Source organism: Vicugna pacos, chromosome 18, assembly GCF_048564905.1.
Source record: "Vicugna pacos chromosome 18, VicPac4, whole genome shotgun sequence".
NCBI classification, from domain to species: domain Eukaryota; kingdom Metazoa; phylum Chordata; class Mammalia; order Artiodactyla; family Camelidae; genus Vicugna; species Vicugna pacos.
In genome coordinates, this window is record NC_133004.1 from 32,797,071 (window position 1) to 32,817,316 (window position 20,246).

At 53.8% G+C, this 20,246-nt stretch overlaps 3 protein-coding genes across 7 annotated transcripts; 2 read left to right on the forward strand and 1 right to left on the reverse strand.

The window, feature by feature from the left end:
- The first annotated feature begins 1,198 nt into the window (after window positions 1–1,198).
- On the forward strand, window positions 1,199–4,548 carry YPEL3 (yippee like 3). Of its 3 annotated transcripts, XM_072942896.1 has the most exons (6): window positions 1,211–1,352; window positions 2,028–2,210; window positions 2,316–2,359; window positions 2,561–2,669; window positions 3,157–3,257; window positions 4,056–4,132. In XM_072942896.1, the coding sequence occupies exons 2-6, from the start codon at window positions 2,094–2,096 to the stop codon at window positions 4,120–4,122; spliced, it is 438 nt and encodes a 145-aa protein (XP_072798997.1). In that variant the 5' UTR covers window positions 1,211–1,352; window positions 2,028–2,093; the 3' UTR covers window positions 4,123–4,132. The 3 variants fall into 3 exon arrangements, with proteins under 3 accessions (XP_072798998.1, XP_072798997.1, XP_006201321.1); XM_072942897.1 differs by lacking the exon at window positions 3,157–3,257 and having other exon boundaries at window positions 1,199–1,352; window positions 4,056–4,548; XM_006201259.4 differs by lacking the exons at window positions 1,211–1,352; window positions 3,157–3,257 and having other exon boundaries at window positions 1,838–2,210; window positions 4,056–4,548.
- A 437-nt stretch (window positions 4,549–4,985) lies between these two features.
- TBX6 (T-box transcription factor 6) lies at window positions 4,986–9,886 on the forward strand. Of its 2 annotated transcripts, XM_006201260.4 has the most exons (8): window positions 4,986–5,812; window positions 5,898–6,132; window positions 7,048–7,315; window positions 7,397–7,543; window positions 7,620–7,690; window positions 8,831–8,904; window positions 8,987–9,170; window positions 9,255–9,886. In XM_006201260.4, the coding sequence occupies exons 1-8, from the start codon at window positions 5,692–5,694 to the stop codon at window positions 9,466–9,468; spliced, it is 1,314 nt and encodes a 437-aa protein (XP_006201322.1). In that variant the 5' UTR covers window positions 4,986–5,691; the 3' UTR covers window positions 9,469–9,886. The 2 variants fall into 2 exon arrangements, with proteins under 2 accessions (XP_006201322.1, XP_072798985.1); XM_072942884.1 differs by having other exon boundaries at window positions 5,559–5,812; window positions 7,048–7,543.
- Window positions 9,887–10,312: 426 nt separating this feature from the next.
- On the reverse strand, window positions 10,313–18,401 carry PPP4C (protein phosphatase 4 catalytic subunit). Of its 2 annotated transcripts, none has more exons than XM_006201261.4 (9): window positions 18,270–18,401; window positions 17,881–18,043; window positions 14,047–14,098; window positions 13,202–13,252; window positions 12,868–12,969; window positions 12,087–12,260; window positions 11,866–11,992; window positions 10,865–11,054; window positions 10,313–10,775 (listed from the first exon to the last, which is right to left on the reverse strand). In XM_006201261.4, the coding sequence occupies exons 2-9, from the start codon at window positions 17,976–17,978 to the stop codon at window positions 10,646–10,648; spliced, it is 924 nt and encodes a 307-aa protein (XP_006201323.1). In that variant the 5' UTR covers window positions 17,979–18,043; window positions 18,270–18,401; the 3' UTR covers window positions 10,313–10,645. The 2 variants fall into 2 exon arrangements, with proteins under 2 accessions (XP_006201323.1, XP_015092351.1); XM_015236865.3 differs by having other exon boundaries at window positions 17,881–18,080; window positions 18,270–18,379.
- Between the last annotated feature and the right edge of the window lie 1,845 nt (window positions 18,402–20,246).

Below are 20,246 nucleotides of genomic sequence, written 5' to 3' on the forward strand. Positions count from 1 at the left end.
AGCTGAGGGCCAGAGTCTGAGGCCCTAACCATCCTGACCCACTGGTTCCACCACATTCCAGACCCAGAGTGATGCCACACCCTGTGGCAACCTGACCTCCACTCTCTTCAGGAATGTCCCTTGCAAGGCCCTCTGCCCCTTCCGGGCCACAGACAATGGTTCCATTCTCCTGAGGCCATTAAGAGCCCCAGACACGTAGCAAGGGACTCGATTTGCCCCTGTGGGCCTCCTTGCCTGGCTTTAGAGGGTGGGCATGGCAGGCCCCTCTGCTACCTCAGCTGTTCCAACCTTCCATTCCCAAGTCTCCCACTCCAGAAGCTCTCTGAGTTCCTCAACCCTCTCCAGCCCTACTACCTTATTCATTTAATGAATCACATATTTCACAAAGGTTTATTGACTACTCTAGGCCAGGCTGGGTACTAGGGCTACTGCAGGAAACACGGCAAGTCTAGTATGGCAGACACATGTTTAAACACGTTTTCAACCGAGTTCGGAGGAGAGAAAGGAAAAGGGGGAAGCCCACAGCAAGCCCTAACCCTGCCTGGAGGGGCAGGGTATCAGAGGAGGCTGCCTGGAAGAGGTGATGCACAACAGTAGGAACTGGCTTGTTCTGAGGCTCTGGCTCCCTGGGGTCTAACACGGATGGTCACCTTTAGCTCTTCCCATTCAAGAGTTGGTCCCCGGTGCTATAGCAAAGACGGTGAAATCAGACCAAAGTGAGAATCGCAACTTTGCCTCTTGCCAGGCGGTTACACTTTGGAGAGCTGCTAGACGTCTGTGAACCTCAGTTACCCAGTAAAATGGGAACAATAGCGGAAGCTGCCTCCCAGGATTGCTGTGAGGATTAAGGGAGTGGGGCACCAGTGCTGGGTAAAGGCAGATAATTATGACTATTATTTTCCTGGAGTGTGCATCCAGACACCATCCCGCTCCTAACCCCATGCCAGGTCAGGTACCTCAGATCGTCGCCCCCTCAAAGACCGCAGGAGGCCAAGGAGGGGACGACTAGACCCAGGCCGCGGGGCTGGCCAGCTGGGTTGCCGGCCGCAGCCGCATTTCCGGGCCGGCGGGAGCCGGGAGCAGGGGGAAGGGCAGCCCAGGCCTGCGCTGGCCGCTGTGTGACGCGCCCCCTCATTTGCATGCTGCATGCCGATTGGTCACGGCGGCCGCCGGGACCAGGGGCCGGCCCCCTCCCCCTCCCGCCGCAGCGGCGGCAGCAGCTGGTCTCGGTGTAAACAAGTCGCGGCGGCTGCGAACCCGGGCCGGGGGGGGGGGACGGCGCCCACCAGGAGCGCCCCCCACTCCCAGGCCAGGCCACCCCGGCGGACCGGGCCTCCGCGCGCCCAGGCGAGGTGAGGACTGCATCGTCAGGGCTGCGCGTCGCCCCGCGCCCCCGCCCCGCCAGAGAGGACTGCCCCCTTCCCCCGGCGCCCGCCCCCCACCCTCGCGCCCCAGGTGAGCCCCGGGGTCTCAGGTAAGGCTCCGCGATGCAGGTAAGATCCCCTCGGTATAGACGAGGCCTCAGCGCCCCCAGGTAAGATCCCCTCCCCTCCTAGGTGACCCTCCACCTTCAGTGAGGCCTCCTGCCTTCTCCAGGTGAGGGATCCTCTCTCGGGGTGAGCTCCTTGTACCTCAAGTGAAGTCACACCCCCCACCCCAACCCTGGCAGTTCAGAAGAGGTCCTAAGGACCTCCTAACCCGTCCATTGCTACTCCTAAAGGGAGAACTGACAGCTCATCCACTCTAGAGCCCCTTCCTCCAGTTTCAATTGCCAGGTCAGCAGGGGTGAGGCCCAAAGCAGATGGGTGACTCATCTAGGGCTCCTCCTTGCCTCAGTTTCCCCTTTGATGCAATTTGAGGCCTCCTCAGTGAGTCAAAACTGAGACGACTCTGGCCCCTGGAGAGGCTGCTGGCTCTGGGGAGAGGAGACAGCAGCCAAGTGTGACAGAGAGAGTCCCCATGGCCCAGGGTGTGCCTGCATGTGTGTGGCCTGGGTCCTGACAGCACACTCACTCCCTCCCCTGCAGGCACTGGGCTCCCTCTGCTCCCCGTGGGCCGCTCCCCGCGTGGGGCCACTGCCCCCGGCCCCCGCCATGGTGCGGATTTCAAAGCCCAAGACGTTTCAGGCCTACTTGGATGATTGTCATCGGAGGTATAGCTGTGCCCATTGCCGAGCTCACCTGGCCAACCACGACGACCTCATCTCCAAGGTAACCAGGTCACAGTTGGGGCTGGAATGGGAGACTAGCGGGGCTGCCTGGCAGCTCCCCACCAATAACCCTGACCTCCCCTCCTTTCTCCTTCCCACCCTTTAGTCCTTCCAGGGCAGTCAGGGGCGTGCCTACCTCTTCAACTCTGTGTGAGTATTCAGTCTCCTTTCTTTACCTGTTGTGATCTGTAACCCCTGGCATCATGCTGAGACTCCCGAGTCCCCTGGTTTAGGCAGGAAGCTGTGATCGCCCTTCTCTTGAATGCTAAGGACAGACACAGTTGGATACAAGCTAGAGGGGGGCTCTCTGATGGCGGGACCCTCCCTGGGACTGCCCCCGTGTCCCCACAGGGTGAACGTGGGCTGCGGGCCAGCCGAGGAGCGGGTGCTGCTGACAGGCCTCCATGCTGTCGCTGACATCCACTGCGAAAACTGCAAGACCACTTTGGGCTGGAAATATGTGAGTCAGTGACCTCTGACCCCAGGCTAGCCTTTGATCTGACCTCACATCACCTCCTCCTCACAAGCAGTCATCTAGTAATCTTTCAGAGTGTAGAGGCCCAGCTCACCCATGTTATTCTCTGACCATGTTCTCCTCTCTCACATCCTGAAAGGGCTTTTAGAATTTTTCTCTTAACTCATCCTTCTCCTCACAGGCACAAGCATTCCCATTTTAGAGATGAGATATAATCAGAATTACCATTTATTGCATGTTTACGTGCCAGGCACTGTTATTTACTTGGCATGTATTAGCTCATTCAATCATCACAGCAATCCTGTAAGTAGTCTGTTATTATCTCACTTTACAAAAGAAGAAAGGAAGACCCAGAGATGTTAGGTAACTTCCCCAAGGTCACACACACTGGTAAGTAACAGAATAGGGACTAGAATCCTTGTGTTGTTTTTTAACTCCAGACCCTTGACCACCAGCTTCTCTTGCCATTCAGAGATCAGAGAAGTTGCCCAAGACCCCCCAGCAACATGGAGCTTGGATCCATGAGCCTCCTTTTCCACTGCCCTCATTGCCACTGCTGCTGTTCACAGTCTGGTATCACTACCCTGAGTCTCATTTCTTTAGCTGGCAGTGGAGGATAAAGCCACCACCTGGCACCCACGATTGTCATGGGGATCAGATTAGATGCAGCAAAAGAAGATGCTCTTGGGAAACTGCAAGGGGCAGGATTCCTCAGGGATCTCGTGGCACTGTGGTGCCTCTGTGAGGTGGATGCCCCAGGCAGAGACAGAATTCTGACCCTGGCCCTGCCACAGATTTGCTTTGTGTCCCTGGACAGGTGGTTTGGCCTCTCTGGGCCTCTGTAAAATAAAGAGGTGGCCTAATCCAGAGGTCAAAAACTCAAGTGCTTGCATCAAAAACTCAAGTGCTTACAGGGCAAAACAGATACTGTGGATCTGCAAAAGGGGCAACATAAATCTGGAGATGGGGGCAGGCTGGCAAATGGGAGTGACATGGCCTGCCCCATATTATAGTGTTTTAAAGTTACTTTTATTAAACTGCTGGCCAAACAAAACACATGAATAGGTCAAAACTGGCCCTCAGGCTACCAGTTTGTAATCCCTGGGCCTTTTAGAAATATCCATATTCTCTCTGTTGGGGCCAACTTTAGTACTTAAAAATTCTGTAATTCAGAGAGTTTTGTCTATCTCCTGTTAGTGAGAAACCTGGCCCTGCCATTTACCAGCTCTGTGTCTGTGGGCAAGTGGCCTGGCTTCTTTGGGTGACAGTTTCCTTCTATGTAAAGTGGGGCCAGTCATACCCACTCCCCAACCCCTGTCCCGTTTGGCAAGGCCCTAGCTCCAAGGATGACAGCCTCTCCCCTCTTTTCAGGAACAGGCCTTTGAGAGCAGCCAGAAGTACAAAGAGGGGAAGTACATTATTGAACTCAACCACATGATCAAAGACAACGGCTGGGACTGACTCCTGTTCTGACGCATGTGGCTCCAGCCCGGCCTGGCCGCCAGGGGGCGCCACTGGCTTCCCTCTACCCGAAGGGAGCTCTGGACCCTCAGGGCCCCTGCAGTGGAAGGATCCAGCTCCTGTACATATATTTTATTGCATGCACTGTGACCTTGGTGGGAGATCAGAAAGTGGACAAGGTGGACGACACCCCCGCACCTCCCTGCGATCTGGCTGGCTTGGATCTCATTTTTAACCCCTTCCTGCCCCGCCTGCCCTATAGATATGGCCTGTGTGCTGCTCTTTTGGCCCCAGTGCACCATCTGCCCTATGAACTTCTCCCACTGGGCCCCTCTTACCCCGCGCGTGTCTGCTCCCCTTGTTCTGTAGCGTTTGTACATAATAAAACAATGGATTGGAGACAGCCCCAGGCTCACGTGGAATGCGGGAAGGGAGGTACTCAAATGTACATTCCTGCCTTTGTAGACCTGTTCCCTTCTGAATCCCAGAAGCATGGGGTAGGCTCAGCGGTCAAAGCTGGGAGCCTGCACTCACGGGGCTCAGCTATCTTCTCTAGCACCCAGGGCGGGTCTCACTGCCTGTGGAGATTCCGGAGCCCACTCTGGTCTCTATTCCTTGACCTCAGCTGATCAGCGTTTTCTCAGCCTAAGTTTTGCCGCCGCCTAGGGGCAGCTCTCCTGGGAGGCAACCGCACCGCCACTTTAGCCAGGTCCCTCGTCTCAACTACAATTTCCAGCGGCCCCAGCGGCATCTGCTTGTCTGCTCCGCGCGGAACCTCGGCGGTGGGCCTGCTGGGAAGTGTAGTTCCGTGGGTTTCCCAGCGCGGGACCTTCTGGGAAATCCAGGCGCCAGCAGTCAGAGAGCGTGGAGCTGTGGGCGTCTTTAAACTTTTGAGACTTAGCCGAGGGTGGGATTTTTTCAGAATGGGAACCAGGAAAGACTCCAGGGTTCAGGTCTCGGCTTCGGACTCCTCAGGATCCCTGATGCCCGGCATAACAATAAGTTCAGGCCGCGTCCCTCTAGCCCTGCTCCTTCCCTCCAGTCATGCTTCATCCCTCCAAGTCTCATCGTCCAAGTGAAGAAGGATCACCTGCCAGGAAAGTCCGGGGCGCCAAGGTCTGCCCCAGGACTCTAGGCTCCATCCCAGGGTCTAGGCCCCGCCCATCAGTAGCTGATCCCTAGCCGGGGCTCCCCCCGTGGGAACGGGGACCAGCTGGCCGGAAGCGCCAAACTGCGTCCCTGTCGAGCTCCGGGGATCAATCAGGCCGAGGAGTTAATTATGTAATGAGGGGGCAGGGGGTTGGGGCTAATGAAGCCTGGGGGTGGGTGGGGATGGGAGAAGGGGAGGGTATCCAGGTATCCGGCCCCCTCTTGGACCCCTTCCAGGCCCCAGGGGTCTCCACCCCAGCCCAACTCCAGGGCCCCAAAGAGGGGAGGGGCTGTGATCCTGGGTCTGGAAGGGGCTGAGCTGTGAGCTATAAAGGGGGCATCTCTCAGCACTGGGGCATTCTAGGCAGCGTGACCCGAGACCAGACAGAACTACTCCATGTACCACCCACGAGAGTTGTACCCCTCCCTGGGGTCTGGCTACCGTCTTGGGCCCCCGCAGCCTGGGGCAGATTCTAGTTTCCCGCCTGCCCTAGCAGAGGGCTACCACCGCTACCCGGGTGAGCGGTGGGAACAGCTCCTATGTAGGAATTGGGGTGGGGGCTGTGGCCCTTGGCTGGCTCCTCATTCTCCTCCCATCTCCAGATCTGGACACTCCCAAACTGGACTGCTTCCTCTCTGGGATTGAGACTGCTCCCCGCACTCTGGCTGCTCCCCCACCCCTACCCCCGCTGCCCCCAGCCCTGGGCACTGAGCCGCCCCCACCAGCCCCAGAGGCCCTTCATTCACTCCCTGGAGTCAACCTGAGCCTGGAGAACCGGGAGCTATGGAAAGAGTTCAACTCCGTGGGAACGGAGATGATCATCACCAAAGCTGGGAGGTGAGGGGGCTGGGCCAGGGTCAGAGGACCCAGTGTGTTCTTGGTGGGAGTCTCTTGGGAAAGGCAGAGTTCCTGGTGATGGGGCTAAGCGTGGGGGTTTCTAGGGGGGTTAGAACTCTGCTTGAGTTCAGAGTGTGACTGTGGCTGAACCAGGGGTCATTCTGTGGCAAGGGTCAAGGGTCAGTCTGTGGAGTCTGTGGCTGGTTTAGGGACTAACATATAGCAAGTGTCCATGGTTAGTTTGGGCCAGGGTCAGAAAGTCCAGCTGGCTTTAAAGTTAGTATGTGGGTCAGTCTGCAGCTAGAGTCAGGATTCAGATTATGACCGGGGTCAAGGACCAGCCATTGACCAGATCAGGGAAGATTGGTCAGGATATGGGGTCAGTATGTGACTAGATCTGGGGTCACTTTGGAGGCAGGGATATGGTCAGTGTGTGGCTTGTGTGTGGGTCTTTATCTAGACCAAGAGCTCAGGCCCTAGTATGGTCCTCTTTTTATTTTCTCTGAAGCAAGTTTGTCCAGAGCTATAAATTCTGGTGCTGGAGATCAAGCAAGGAGACCAGGGTGGGTAGCAGGAGACTCCTGGCAAGATTTCCAGGAGAAAATTGTGTCACTCCTGCTTCTGCAAATGGAATTTGAGGGGCCAGGAGTCAAGATTCCAGACTCTGCTCCCAACCTGCTGTGTGACTCTGGTCAGATCACCTGACCTGTCTGTCCTGTTTCTCATCTGTAAAATGGGATGAGACAAGCTTCCAGCTCTAAGATCCTGCCCTCTGAGTTCTGACTCCACATTCTTCCAACTTTCTGTGATGAAACTGGGTGAGCCAGTGGCTATGCTCCCCCACCCAAGCCAGTGCTGTGCCCACACATGGCCAGTGGGTTGCTCCAGGCCTCTCCCATCCCGTCCTCCATGCAGGCGCATGTTCCCTGCTTGCCGAGTATCGGTCACCGGCCTGGACCCCGAGGCCCGCTACCTGTTTCTTCTGGATGTGGTTCCCGTGGATGGGGCTCGCTACCGCTGGCAGGGCCGGCGCTGGGAGCCCAGTGGCAAGGCAGAGCCCCGCCTGCCTGACCGCGTTTACATTCACCCTGACTCTCCTGCCACCGGTGCCCACTGGATGCGGCAGCCTGTGTCCTTCCATCGCGTCAAGCTCACCAACAGCACACTGGACCCCCATGGCCACGTGAGGCCCAGGCTGGGACCCCGGGATGAAGGGTGGGGGTGGGGCCAGGGTGAGGAGTCACTCCTGTTTCTTCCCTCCCAGCTGATCTTGCACTCCATGCATAAGTATCAGCCCCGCATACACCTGGTGCGGGCTGCCCAGCTTTGCAGCCAACACTGGGGAGGTGTTGCCTCCTTCCGCTTCCCTGAGACCACATTCATCTCCGTGACAGCCTATCAGAACCCACGGGTGAGTGACCCTGCTTGAGGGGGTGGTGTGCCCTGCCCAGGCTACGGGAGTTTTGATTCTGGATGTGTGCCCCCAGATCACACAACTGAAGATCGCAGCCAATCCCTTTGCCAAGGGCTTCCGGGAGAATGGCAGAAACTGTAAGAGGTGGGCATCATTCATTCATTCACTGGTTCATTCATCAAATGTTTATTAACTGTCCACTTTGCCAGGCACTGTGCTGGATGCCAGGAACACAATAGTAAGTAAAAACATTTACTCACTAATCGATTCGACAAATATTTTTTAGCCCCAGCTTATGTGCCAGGCATAGTTCTAGGCACTTAGGATGCATCAGTAAACAAAACAAACGAAACAAACTCCTGCCCTCATGGACTGATAGTCTAGTGGGCAGAGTAGACAAGTAAACAAAAGAAATAATTGAATATTATGTAATATGTTAAGGATAAGTTCTAAAGAGAAAAGAAATAAAGGAAGGACGAGAGTGAAATATTAGATAAGAGGCCTGGAAAGGCCTCACAAAGAGGACATTTGAGAAAAGACTTGAAGGAAGTATGGGAGGGAGTCATGTGGGAACATCTGGGAACATCATGTGCCAGGGCCCTGAGGTGGGGAGCGTGCCTGCGGTGTGGCTGGCGTGGAATGAGAGAGGTGATGGGGAGCCAGATTATGGTGGGCAGTAAAGGTTTAGTTTGTCAGGACATTGGCTTCTATTCTGAGTACCACCCCCTCAGAGCTGGCCTTGCCCTCAAGGCACTTAAGAGTAAGGCAGGAGACACAGACATGAATTCAAGGATCATTCTAACAAATGTAACCGTATCACTGTGGACAAAGGCTGTTGGGAGGGCTTGTGGTACTGTGGGAGGTCCAGAGGCCTTCCTGGAGGAAGTGATGCCTGAACTGAGACAAAAAGGATGAGTAAAGCAGGTGAAGAGGGGACAGAAGAGGATTCCAGAGTGCAGCTGAAAGGTAGTTAGTGGAGATGGGCGAGTGAACAAGGTGGGATGAGTGGGATCAGACTACATCCTGGCATTGTTGCTTAGAAAGTTTCCATGGATTCTAAATGCAATCGGAAACCACTGGAAAGTTTTAAGTGAGGAATAAATCCCAGCTCTGCTATTTTCTAGTTATTTAATTCTCTGGCCTTTAGTTTCATCATCTGTAAAATGGGTATAATAGTGGCACCTAGCTGATAGGGTCCCTGGGTGAAATGCTTGGCACCTGGTAAGTGCTGTTATTACCATCATCACCATCACCATCATCATTATCATCATCACTGTTCCCCAGGGAGCGAGATGCCCGTGTGAAGAGGAAACTGCGGGGCCCAGAGCCAGTAGCCACAGCGGCCTATGGGAGTGGAGGTGCGTGCCGTCCCAGTGGTGATGGGACCAGCCCTGAGATGCTGATCCTCCTCAGCCCTATCTGTCCTTTCTGTCTCCCCAGATGCACCAGGTGGTCCCTGCGATTCCACACTGGGTGGGGACGTTCGTGAGTCAGATCCAGAGCAGGCCCCAGCACCTCGGGAAGCTGCCCCTGCCCAAGCTCCTCCATGTGGTGGCCCCAGTGCTGAGGCCTACCTTCTGCACCCTGCAGCTTTCCATGGGGCCCCCAGTCACCTTCCAACTAGGTGAGTGGGACAAGGGCACAGGGCTGGGCTGTTCCAGGCTGAGTGTCCCTTTTCCCTGTTCTGACACCTGCCTTTGCACTGCAGGAACCCCAGCTTCCCTGAGGCTCCTGATTCGGGGCGCCCAGCCCCCTACTCAGCTGCCTTCCTGGAGCTGCAGCCTGGGCCAGCAGGCTCAGGATACCCAGCAGCTGCGCCCCCAGCATCCTTTGCCTCGCACTTCCTCCAAGGGAGCCCCTTCCCCCTGCCCTACCCTGGGGCTGGGGCTTACCTGGATGTGGGCTCCAAACCAATGTACTGAGCCTTTGCTGAGCCCTTGTCTCCCTCCCTGTCCTCCACCACAGGCTTCCAGCCCCCTTCCCCCAGGCCTGTAGCCCCCTCACTTCCACTGGCCCCATCCCCCACACCAAATGGCTGCCTTGGGCCTCCCCCACCCCACTTCACACTTTGATTTCACTCCCACCCCCCTCTGGCTTCAAAGCTGTGGCTAAGCTGCTGGGAGTCCAGCTGGGGCCAGCTTCCCCTTCCCGGCTCTCACCTCGGTGTGAATGGAGGGAGGCTCTGCTTGGCCAAATGGGGCCTAGGACCAGCACTCCCACCTCCCTGGCCTCACTCTTGGGCTCAGCGAGCTCTACCCTCTCGCCCCAGTGCAAGCCACACCGGTCTATTCTCAGGACCAGAGTATTTTTGTTAATAAAACTCGAAAAACATCAGTGCTCTAGAAACATTGGGCTAACAGTGTTCGGCCCCAGGGTGGGGCTGGATGAGCAAAGATTTTGTGAGGAGACCCAGGCACCAACCTAGATCTGTCATTTTCAGCTGTCTGACCTTGTGCGTTTAAAACAACACTCTGGGCCTGTTTCCTTTTCAGGGAAAATAGTGGAATCAATGTCTTGACATTCAATGTCTTGAGAATTAAATAGTACGGCCTGAGAACCCAGCCCTCTACCTAGCACCCAGGAAGCCCTCAGGAGTGGTCACTGTCACTGGATGGGGACCAGGAGGTCCCCCTGGGTGTGGTCTGGCGAAAGCCTCATCTTCCTGGCAGGATTAGGGTTCTGGGGCAGTCACGGTCCTGATGTCTACCTGGCATCCCTGGCTGGCATCACTGCTCGTCCCCAATTGAGCCTGACACAAACCAAAAGGCCATTTTTCTTTTTTTATTAGAATTTTTTTTTCTCAAAATTTTTATCTAAAAACAAACCAAAAAAAAAAAAAGAAAAAGAAAAAAAAAGAAAGAAGAAAAGAAAAACAAATTACCGGAAACTTCATGGTTCAAGTGGGGAGATGGGAGGAGGCGCATGGAGCTGAGGCTCCGAGCCTCTCCAGAAAAGTCCTCACCCTCGAAATGCCCTCTTTTGTGGGGAGAGCAGAGCCAGGGACAGCCCCCTCCATGCCCAGCCTCCGTCTGGAGAAGAGGGCAGAGTCACAGTGGTCCGGGGGCCAGAGGGGCTGGAGAGGGGCAGGGGCCGAAGGAGTCACAGGAAGTAGTCGGCCACGGGCTTTTTGGAGGGGATGCCTCGTGTCTCTTGGGGAGCGGCCTCAAAGATGATGAAATCTTTCTGGAGATGCTCATCCAGCTCCAAGATGGCTGCCACATTCCCACAACTGGAAGTGGGGTGGGGGCAGCAGTGTTAGAGAAGCAGGTCAGCCAAGATCCCCACCCTCTCCTTCACCTCCCGGCCTAGGCAGCTCACCGGTAGCAGTAGTTGGGTGCTGACCACACAGTGAGTACAGTCTCATTGAAGTGCCACTTGTAACCTTCCATCACCAGTTGGTGGGCACGACAGATCATGTCAATGTCGTTGGCTGCATTGAACTGGGCCACCACATCACTGCCAAATAGGTAGCCAGCCCCACGGGGGCTCACTCCCCAGCCTGTTGTGTCTAAAGCAAATAAAGGTAGGAATGGGGAGAGGGTGTCTTCAAGGAGCCACTAGTTGCCCTCAGCCCTTCGAAGGCGAGTAACCTCTCCCTCTCCCCTCTTGCCTGTGCAGCAAGAGTGCAGGTCCCAAATGTGTTCTGGGGGAGTGTAGGGGACAGGACGGCAAATGTTGAAGCAAATAAGCTCTAAAGAAGAATTTCCTCATAGTTGGAACCAGCTCAGAATCAGAGTGATCATGTAACTTACTGTCCAAACAGGTACAGAGGAGAGTGAAAGGAGGTGCTTAAAACAACCAGGTCCAAAAAGCACCTGTGACCCAGGGCGGCTCTGCCAGCGGCAGGGAGGCAGTCACAGGGCGGTCAGGCGCAGCAGGGAGGGAGCGGGGGCTGGCTGTGTTACAGCAGAAGAGCCCTAGACTGGTACCAGGAGACCTGGCTTTCAATCTCAGCCCTGCTCCACAGTAGCTGGGGAAGCCTGCAAAATGAGGGGTCCTGAGGGCAATCATTCTCCAAGTCTGACCTCTGCAGAAGCCCCTTCACATTCAGGGAGCCAATAATTTTGTCCTCAACAAGCCTGAGCCATGACATACATGCCCAGCCCTGCCTCTAAGCTCAAAGCACTCAGCTACCCTCGCTCTCACCCCTCATCGAGGGTGCCAGCCAGTCATCAGCCAAGCACGGACCCCAGTGAAGACCAACCCTGCTCTGCTCTTCCCCAAACTCACCTTCCCCGGCTGTCCCTTCAAGGCACTTGCTTTAACCACAGGACTCCCTCAATCTCTCAGCAAACTAAGAGTAGAGCTCCTGCCCTCACCTTCAGGGTCAGACCAGAGCAGGTCACACATGGGCCCGTCGTGAGGCACCTCTTGCTTTCGGTCAATTGTCCGGATCTGGTCCAGCGTCTGGATGGAGGGGGAAAGGCCCCCGTGCACACAGAAGATCTACAGAGGAGAGCGAGACAGGTGGGAAGGGAGGCTGAGGCCCAGCGTCTCACCCATCCCTCCCGTCCCCAGGGTGCCTCGTTGGTTGGCCTACCTTGCCATCAATGATGGCCGACAGGCTGAGGTAGTCAAAGATCTCAGTGCAGTAGCGCCACACGGTCACCGAGCCATATTTGCGCAGACACTCATCATAGAAGCCATAGACTTGGGTGATCTGACGGCTCTCATGGTTGCCCCGGATCAGGGTGATGCGGTCAGGATAGCGAACCTGGAGGCAGCCACCGAGCCAGGCCTGGGGTCAAGGCTCTGTCTCCACTCCTAGATGTCCTCACATCTGCCAGCCCTGCTCCACCCTCATCACTACTGCCCTAGCCCAGACTTGTGTCATCTCTGCCTGAATCATACTATATCCATCTCACAGGCTCCCATTCCCTCCTCTAGAGAACGCAAAGCTGAACCCTCTCACAGCCCCTGCCCTCATCTACTACAAACAAAGGGCCCCTCCTTCATCCATGAGGTACAGACCAAGCCCTTAGCAAGACACTTAAAGTGCTTTGTCATCTAGCCCCTTATGCCCTCTCTCCCACCAATGGATAATGTATCCAGTTGAACTCAACTCCTCACCATTTCTGAACAAGGTGAGCCTCTACTCCCTCCCCTACAAGGCTGCCCCTCTGACCTCATCCTCCAGGGGCCCAACCAGATGCTCCCAAGTCAAGGAAAGCTTCTCTGACCACCTAAGCAGAATCTGTTGGTCACCAGCAGCACAGCTCAAGGGTTGGGGGTGGATGGAGCAGGAGATGAAGGCAGAAAGGATGCAGACAGGTCAGGCCTGAGGTGGCCCAGGTGTGGGCTCCAGAAGCCGGGGGTCCCACCTTAAGTGCCAGCAGCAGGAGAAATGTTTCGACGCTGTAGAAACCACGATCCACAAAGTCCCCCATGAAGAGGTAGTTAGTCTCAGGGACGTCGCCACCCACCTGGGGGGGGGTAGGTAGGAAGAAGGGTCTGCTTGGTCCTAAACTGTCCCCTACCCACTGTGGTGGCCCATTTCCAGTCAAGTTGAGGCCCTTCTTTCACAAAGGGCCCACCTAACTAGAGGCCTCTGGCCCCCACCCCACTCACCAAACTCAGAGCTCCCAATTTCAGTTAAAGGGATCTCCTAGTCACCCCTACCCCAGATCACCCTCCCCAGTGTTTCCCCACACTCACTCTGAACAGCTCCTTGAGGTCATAGAATTGTCCATGGATGTCGCCACATACCTAGAAAGGAGAAGGTAGGTTGAAACTCATAGTCCAAAAGTTTCTGCTGCTGGGGGCTGTCCTTCGAAACACCCACTGCTTTCGAAGATCCTTATCACTCTTGGCTATGCCTCTACTTCTCAGGGACCCAAATCTGCTCTCCCACAAGTTAGAGTCACCCTCCATCCCATACCAAGTACCAGCTAGAGAGTGTGTGTTGTGTGTGTGTGTGTGTGTGTTGTGTGTGTTGTGTGTGTTGTGTGGGGGGTGTGGTGGGGGTGTGTGTCTCTGTCTCTGTCTCACTGGTGGAGTGCATGCCTAGCATGCACAAGATCCTGGGTTCAAACCTCAGTACCTCTGTTTAAAAAAAAAAAGAACAAATAAATAAACCTAAAATTATCTCCCCTCATTAAGAAAAAAGAAAGAAACAAACAAAAAGACAAAAAACTCCACAAAACTATTCTTGAGCAAGAGCTAGAGCCAAGTCTTCCCAGCTGGATCTGCAGCTCCCAGAGGACCTGGCCCTTTCCTCTTCCTACTTCCCTCAAGGTACCCAGAATAAAGTCACCAACAACACAAAACACAGCAACACATAGAGTCCAATCACTTACCAAATTAAGAGTCCTTCTGCCCTGACCAAGAGCATCCCTCCAATGACTCCAAAGACCCTGCCCATAACAGCCACTTCTAGCAAAGCTCCCTTGAAGATGAGGCTCCCAGAGATGAAGGGTAGACCCTGGATTCCACAAGACTAAGGAAAATGTCCTTGTGCCTAAAAGACCAAGCTAGGCAATGGAGGGACAGAGGGTACTCACTGTGACTGGCGAGTCCACCCTCTGCACGTTGCTCTCCTCCACCAAGATCTCTCTGGAGACAGGAGAAGACCACGGTCACCACAGCCGGGCCAGCCCAGCTCAATTCCTGACCTTCTTCTGGGGGGAGGGGAGGATATGAGGCCATCCTTGAGCCTCTAGGGGGCAGGCTGGGGGACCCAGAACAGACTGAACAGTCTCTCTGCTCGACACCCCTTGTGGCCCCCCTGCTGCAAATAGGTCAAAACCCAAGCTCCTGCTCAGCATCCAAAGTCTTTCCAAGGAGTCTGGAACGTTCAGGGCCTTGATCCTCTCTGCCTCTCCCTTTTAGGCATCCAGCACTCACTCCCAGAAAACGGACCTCGTCCTTCTCTGCACAAAACAGACGGCGCCCTTGGCTGAGCTCTTATAGCCCCTCTCCCAACCACAGGGGGCCTTCCCCCAGGCTGTCCAAAGGCACAGGAGTGGTGCCCCGGCAGACCAGCCATCAGAGGCACCTTCAAAGTGATACACTATTGCCACTTCTCCATTATTCATGTAGAGCAAGTCTTTGTTCTTCCTTTCTCCTTGCAGAGCAGCCTACTTCTACCTGAATGAGCTTGACATGAAATCACTTTGTTGGTTACAGTAAGTAGCACCACATTTTCAGATTTCATCCTTGATGGTCACAGGATCAGTGAACACTCCAGTTCACACCATGCGCCAGGATGGCAGTAAGAATTCTGCACGGATGACGCAGGCAATCAAACCACCACCCTCAAAGGCAGGCACTGCAATAAGTCCCACGGCTCAGATGAAGAAACTGGCTGCGAGCACACAGGCAGGAACTGAACCAAGGCAGTGCGCTCTGGAGTCTGACTTTTATCAAGCTAGTCTGATGTGGGAGGCCCCGGGCACCTGCTCAGCCCTCGCTCTACCACTAACCCCTCCCACTAGTCCAGGAGTTCCCAGGCTCAGGGTGCTCTGTTTGACAGAGGCGGCTGCAGGGAGGTGAGCCATGGTTTCTGGGAATGGGAGGAGGTGCTGGCAGTGGTCCAAGGGGCCAGACAGCAACCAGGCCCTCCCACCTGTACTGCACCTTGTGCTCAACTTCCTTCCACATCTACTGCTTATAAAGACCTTTCTAACTGACTTGGGGAGGTCCTATTCATCCTTATCTGACAAAGAAACCAGGGTTTAGAGAGAAAAAAAAGGGGCAGGATTAAGGTCACAAACATGGAGAGTGACTGAATTGGAACTTAGAAGCCCAATTTCCTGAGAATTTATACCTTCTGCCCTTCCACAGACTCTGGGTGGAAACTCCCCCTTGGTGCCAGCAGGGCCTCAGCACGGTGTAGGAACCAGGCCCAGCTCCATCACCTGAGGTACACCATCGGCCATTTCAGAGCTCACACCTGCTCATATTCACTTCCACGACTAACACTGCCTTTAAGTTCCTACTTCTTAAAGTGCCACACTGCATCCCTGATATGTAGAATCTCACTTGAGCTCTGTAATAATTTCAAAGACAAGAGAAGTAGAGTTACTTGACAAAGATCATACTGTTTATAGATGACAAAGCTGGGATTCCCACTGAAGACCACTTGATTCAAAATCTGCTGCTCTTCTAACATGCTGATGTTTTCAATAATAGGAGCAAGTTCAGCTCACACACTTCAGGCCTCTGTAGTTTCAAGGGTTTGGAGTCTCTGTACCCTTTGAGCAAGCCGAAGCTCTTGACACTACCAGCCTTGGCCTGGGCCACTGGTGGGACCCCAGGAGGCCATGGCCAGGTGCTAGAGTTGGTCCCCCCCCCAGACTGGGCCTGGGATAACAGTGGCCACCTCAGGCCTGAGCCTAGTACCTCCTAGGTCCATCTCAGTTTCAACTGGGCAGGACCTTCCCACCCCTCTGTAGCTCCCTGCTGCCTCTCACAGAGTCTAAATGTCTGCCTGGCTGTGAGTGAGCCTGGAGTATAGTCAAAGACCTGGATCTGAAACCAGTCTCCCCTCCAATCAGCCAGACATTATCTTCTCTGAGGCTCAGCTTCCTCTTCTGTGAAATACTCACTCCTGCCCAACCTATTCCACAGAACTGCAAAGAGCAACGGAGACTGAATACATACATACTCTGAATACACTGTTATTCTGAAAACTCCACCACACTATCCAAGCATTAGCTATTATCACCAGAGCACTGATCCAGGCCCTGTGGAGGACATAAAACTTACGGGAAAAAGAATAGTGCCAAGCAGCAATAGGTCTGAGTTCCTAAAAATGCCAATCAAGACTGAAGGAGCAGGAATGACTAAAAACATCTCGGGGCTGGTCTAGCGAGGGAAATTTTCTTGAGCTGGCAAAACATGGAAGAGCCACAGATGAACATTTAAAGGGGGGCCTTGCCTGTTCACCAAACCCACGCAGGCCCTGTCTGATTGCTACAGGTCTGTGTGAGGCAAAGCTAAGTAGAAAGCCTGACAGATCCAAGTTGAGAACCCAGCTCTGCCACCTTCTCTCTTGGCCTTGGTCAAGTCACTAGGCTTCTAGGAGTCATAGCTTCCTGTTCCATAAAATAGGGCAAATAATTCAAATGTCACAGGACTGCTGTCAGAAGGAAATGGATCTAACTTATTTGCCAGTACAAGGCCAGGCTAGCAGTGGGCCTGTTGTTTAATAAATGTGGGGTAAATCTGCTGGCTCCTTTCCTACAACTCTCCAGCATGATGGGAGCTACAAACAGTTTCTCAGGAGGCAAACAACTGGTCTCCTCACTGCTGCCCACACATCTCAGGGCTCCACTCCTACTCTCATCCTACTGAAGGCCCGTTCTTACCGGGCCTGCTCCATGAGCTGCCCAAATTATTTTCATCTTTCAAGGCCACCTTCTCATATAAGCCTCGAATGACTTCAGTCCACATCAGCATTGCCCTTTTCCTACAAATAACAATAACACCTCAGAATTTGCCAAGCACTTGTATTTTACCAAAGCCTTATGCTAAGCGCATCCCAAGAACCAACTTACCAACCCTTCACAACCATCTTCTTAAATACTATTACCCCCACTTTACAGATGACGAAACTCAGAGACTTCAAGATCACCAACAAAGCTAGCAAGTGGCAGAGCTGATTCTAACCTAGAGCCAACACATTCCAAAGCTTGGCTCTTAACCCCTACATCATCCTACGCCCCACAGAACTCTGAGTTGGGCCTCCCTTCATACCTTGCTTAATTCTACCCTGGTACTATTCCTTAGGCTCCCACAATGAATATGAGAGTGATCCAACTCCACTTTCTTGCATTATGGCCTGAAAACGGACAGCTCACGGAGAACTGGCTTCAGGCTCTATCCTTTTAATTGCTGGTGACTCTGAAAATGAGAGCCTCACCTGTAAGATGGGGACAATTTCACCCACCTTTTAGGGTTGTTGTTGGAATTAAAAGAATTTTGTATACTACAGAGTCTTTAGTTTTTCTGCCTTGAACTCTTGTTCTGACATTCGCTTTCATTCTTCAAGGCCTATGCCAAAGTTCAGTTCCTCCAAGGAACCTTCTCTGTCTCCCCACCCCAACTCCTGGCCACCCTCAGAAAGATAAAGAGTTGTTTCCCTGAGCTTTCTAAGTACTTTCTATAAACTCTTTAACTCCACTGATAACAGATCATCTAATACTTCAAGTATCTTTATCCAGGTCTGTTTTCCCCCAACAGGCTGACTGCTCCTCAAGGGAAGTGACCCTATTCCGCTCCTCTCTGGGAAAGTTTCCAGGATGAGCCAGGCCTAAGTTCTCAGTGGGGTTCATCCCAAAACGGAACACCTGGGTAGTGGCCAAGCCTCGCTTCCTCAGGGCCACCGGGCTCACCTGGCCTTAGCGCACAAGGCCTTGACTTCGCTCTCCTTGATGAGCTCGCAGCGCCGCAGCTGCTCGATCTGCCGGTCGAGGTCGCTGATCTCCGCCATGGCCCACCCCCCCGGCGCGGGTCAGAGCCGGGGCCGCCGCCCCCTCCGCACCGCACAGGGGTCTCCTGGGAAGGGCGAAGACGAGCCCGCGGATCAGAGTGTCTGCAGGGGGCGCCAGGTCGAGGGGGGCAACTGGATTCTGGAGCTGGCCCGGCCCCCCCACTCCCTCCTCCCCTCACATCGGCCCCCGACCCCCAGCGCCCCAAGGCCTGGGCCGCCCCCCGCTAACTCCCGTCGAACACCGCGGGCCTGCGCAGAGGACGGTGGCCTAGAGGGGTCTCTGACTATTACCGCCGCTGCGACTCAGGTTCCGGCTCGGGCTCCCTGCCTTCCTCCTTCCCTCCGCTTTGGGCCGCCGCCACCGCCGCTTCTACTTCCGGCCTCGCCGCGGAAGCAGAGGGAGATCAGTTCCGTCGCGCGCCGGATGTGGCGTCATACACACACTACCCCCTCCCACGCCGGGCCTTTACCCCACCCCTTCAAGCCTAAGAATAGAAATGAGCCCAAGGAACCGGATGTCGGCAACATGAGGGCGGAAGTGATTGTGGGTTAAGCCGATTGGGTCTGTGAGGGCTATTAAGGACCTCAGCCCAGCCCCCACCGCATCTGAATGAGGGCAGGTGGAACTCAACTGGGGCTCCCCTCTAAGTTACACGTTTTTGTTTACCTGTTTTAGTCGGCCGCCCCCATTATAATCCCAGAGGGATGGGAATTAGTCCTGTTCACGCTTGCAGCCCCAGTGCTTACTTAGTACAAGGCCTGGCACGGTTGGTATACCTAAGTATTTGTTCAATGGGTGAAGGAACCCAGTCCAAATCTCTTTCCAGGGCCCCAGAGAAATCTCTTCCATGGAGGACCTCCGAAGTTCAAGGCGGAAAGGATCCCACCTTTCCCACATCAAGCCTGTACCTGAGTCAACATAACCTCCCTGATTCCAGAATGGTCCCTTTGACACACCTCAGTTGTTATTGTCTGCAACTTTATTCCCTTTTTTAATAAGAGGAAACTGGCTGAAAGAGATCAAATAATTTGTTCATGGTTGCATAGCTCAGGATTTTGGGTTTGAATCAAGGTTGAAATTTGAACCCAGGAAAGCTGTGTTCTCAGTTCTAGTTTCTTCTCCTGCTGTCACTTACTCTTTCCGGAGCTCACTTTGTTATTATAAACTTACAATACACCCCAAACTGGCATCTGAAGTCCTCTGCTTCCCTAATCTCTTGCTGCAGGCAGAGGAAGCGATTGGTTTTTAAGTAAACTTCGTGGTGTCTGATTCCTTTTGGAAAGTCCTTTTTGCTATCTTCTATTGACCCTCAACTTCTACTTGCTTTACTTCAGACTGTTTCAGAGAGCTGAGTGAGGTTAGGCACGGAAGTGAGGCCACACTAGGTATAGGTTTGATTTTTAATGTAGGCAACAGGTGCAACTGTGCAGAGAGAAGGAAAGGACCAAGTTTTAAAACTCCTAGAAGGTGCTAGGTTCCTATGCAGATCACTATAGGGATTTAGTAGGTCCAGAGATCAAAAAGGTCAAGGTGCCTTGTTTTTTTTTTTTTTTTTTTCCTAGAATGGAGCTCAGACAGGGAAGGGTCCATATCAGGAAATTTGGGGAGTGGCAGGACCAACTAGTTCTCTGGTTATGACTAGGATCTTTAATACCAGAAAAGATCTGGTGTAGCTACTGTTATACCTCATCCTGGGCAAATGGGGAAGGGTTTAAGGCATGGCACAGGTTAAGTGCAGGGCCCTCATTCTGGCTTCATGGAATGCAGAGGCCATAGAGGTTCAGTTCTTAACCTGGAACCTGAGCTTCACAGTTTGTGTGTGTGTGTGTGTGTATCTGTTGCTGAGGGTTTGTTAGAGAGGAGGATTCTAGGTTCTTCAAGGGGTTCCACAGCCCAAAGTCTTAAGAAGACAGTTCTAATCACGTCTCCTATTCAGATGAGAAGACAGACAGACAAGCTCAACAGTGTAGACTAAGGAGATATGCATTAATAACTTTGTTTCAACAAAAACACAGTGCCATCCCCAGCAAGAGAGCCTTAAGGACAAATTGGGAATAACAGCATCTACTCTTATAGAATACTTACTATGTTGCCTGGTTTATAGATTCAGGAAATCTTAGTTTTTGTCAGTGGCTCTTTTTTGTCATGGGGGCCTTCTACACCCATGAGTCCTGGACCTAAAAGTAAGGCTGAGGCTTCTTCTTCTGTGCTCTGCTACCTCCCCCAGCCCTCCTCTCCCCTAGACACCACAGACATGGACAACAGAC

Excerpts from the sequence above, each read along its gene's own strand:
- YPEL3 (XM_006201259.4), top strand. The coding sequence starts at position 1,980 with ATGTGTGTGGCCTGGGTCCTGACAGCACACTCACTCCCTCCCCTGCAG. Across the intron at positions 2,211-2,315 it reads ACGACGACCTCATCTCCAAG|TCCTTCCAGGGCAGTCAGGG; the intron begins GTAACCAGGTCA and ends CCCACCCTTTAG. Across the intron at positions 2,360-2,560 it reads GCCTACCTCTTCAACTCTGT|GGTGAACGTGGGCTGCGGGC; the intron begins GTGAGTATTCAG and ends GTGTCCCCACAG.
- TBX6 (XM_072942884.1), top strand. The coding sequence starts at position 5,692 with ATGTACCACCCACGAGAGTTGTACCCCTCCCTGGGGTCTGGCTACCGT. Across the intron at positions 7,544-7,619 it reads CAGCCTATCAGAACCCACGG|ATCACACAACTGAAGATCGC; the intron begins GTGAGTGACCCT and ends GTGTGCCCCCAG. Across the intron at positions 7,691-8,830 it reads AATGGCAGAAACTGTAAGAG|GGAGCGAGATGCCCGTGTGA; the intron begins GTGGGCATCATT and ends ACTGTTCCCCAG.
- PPP4C (XM_006201261.4), bottom strand. The coding sequence starts at position 17,978 with ATGGCGGAGATCAGCGACCTCGACCGGCAGATCGAGCAGCTGCGGCGC. Across the intron at positions 14,099-17,880 it reads GCCTTGTGCGCTAAGGCCAG|AGAGATCTTGGTGGAGGAGA; the intron begins GTGAGCCCGGTG and ends TCCTGTCTCCAG. Across the intron at positions 13,253-14,046 it reads GGGTGGACTCGCCAGTCACA|GTATGTGGCGACATCCATGG; the intron begins GTGAGTACCCTC and ends TCTCCTTTCTAG.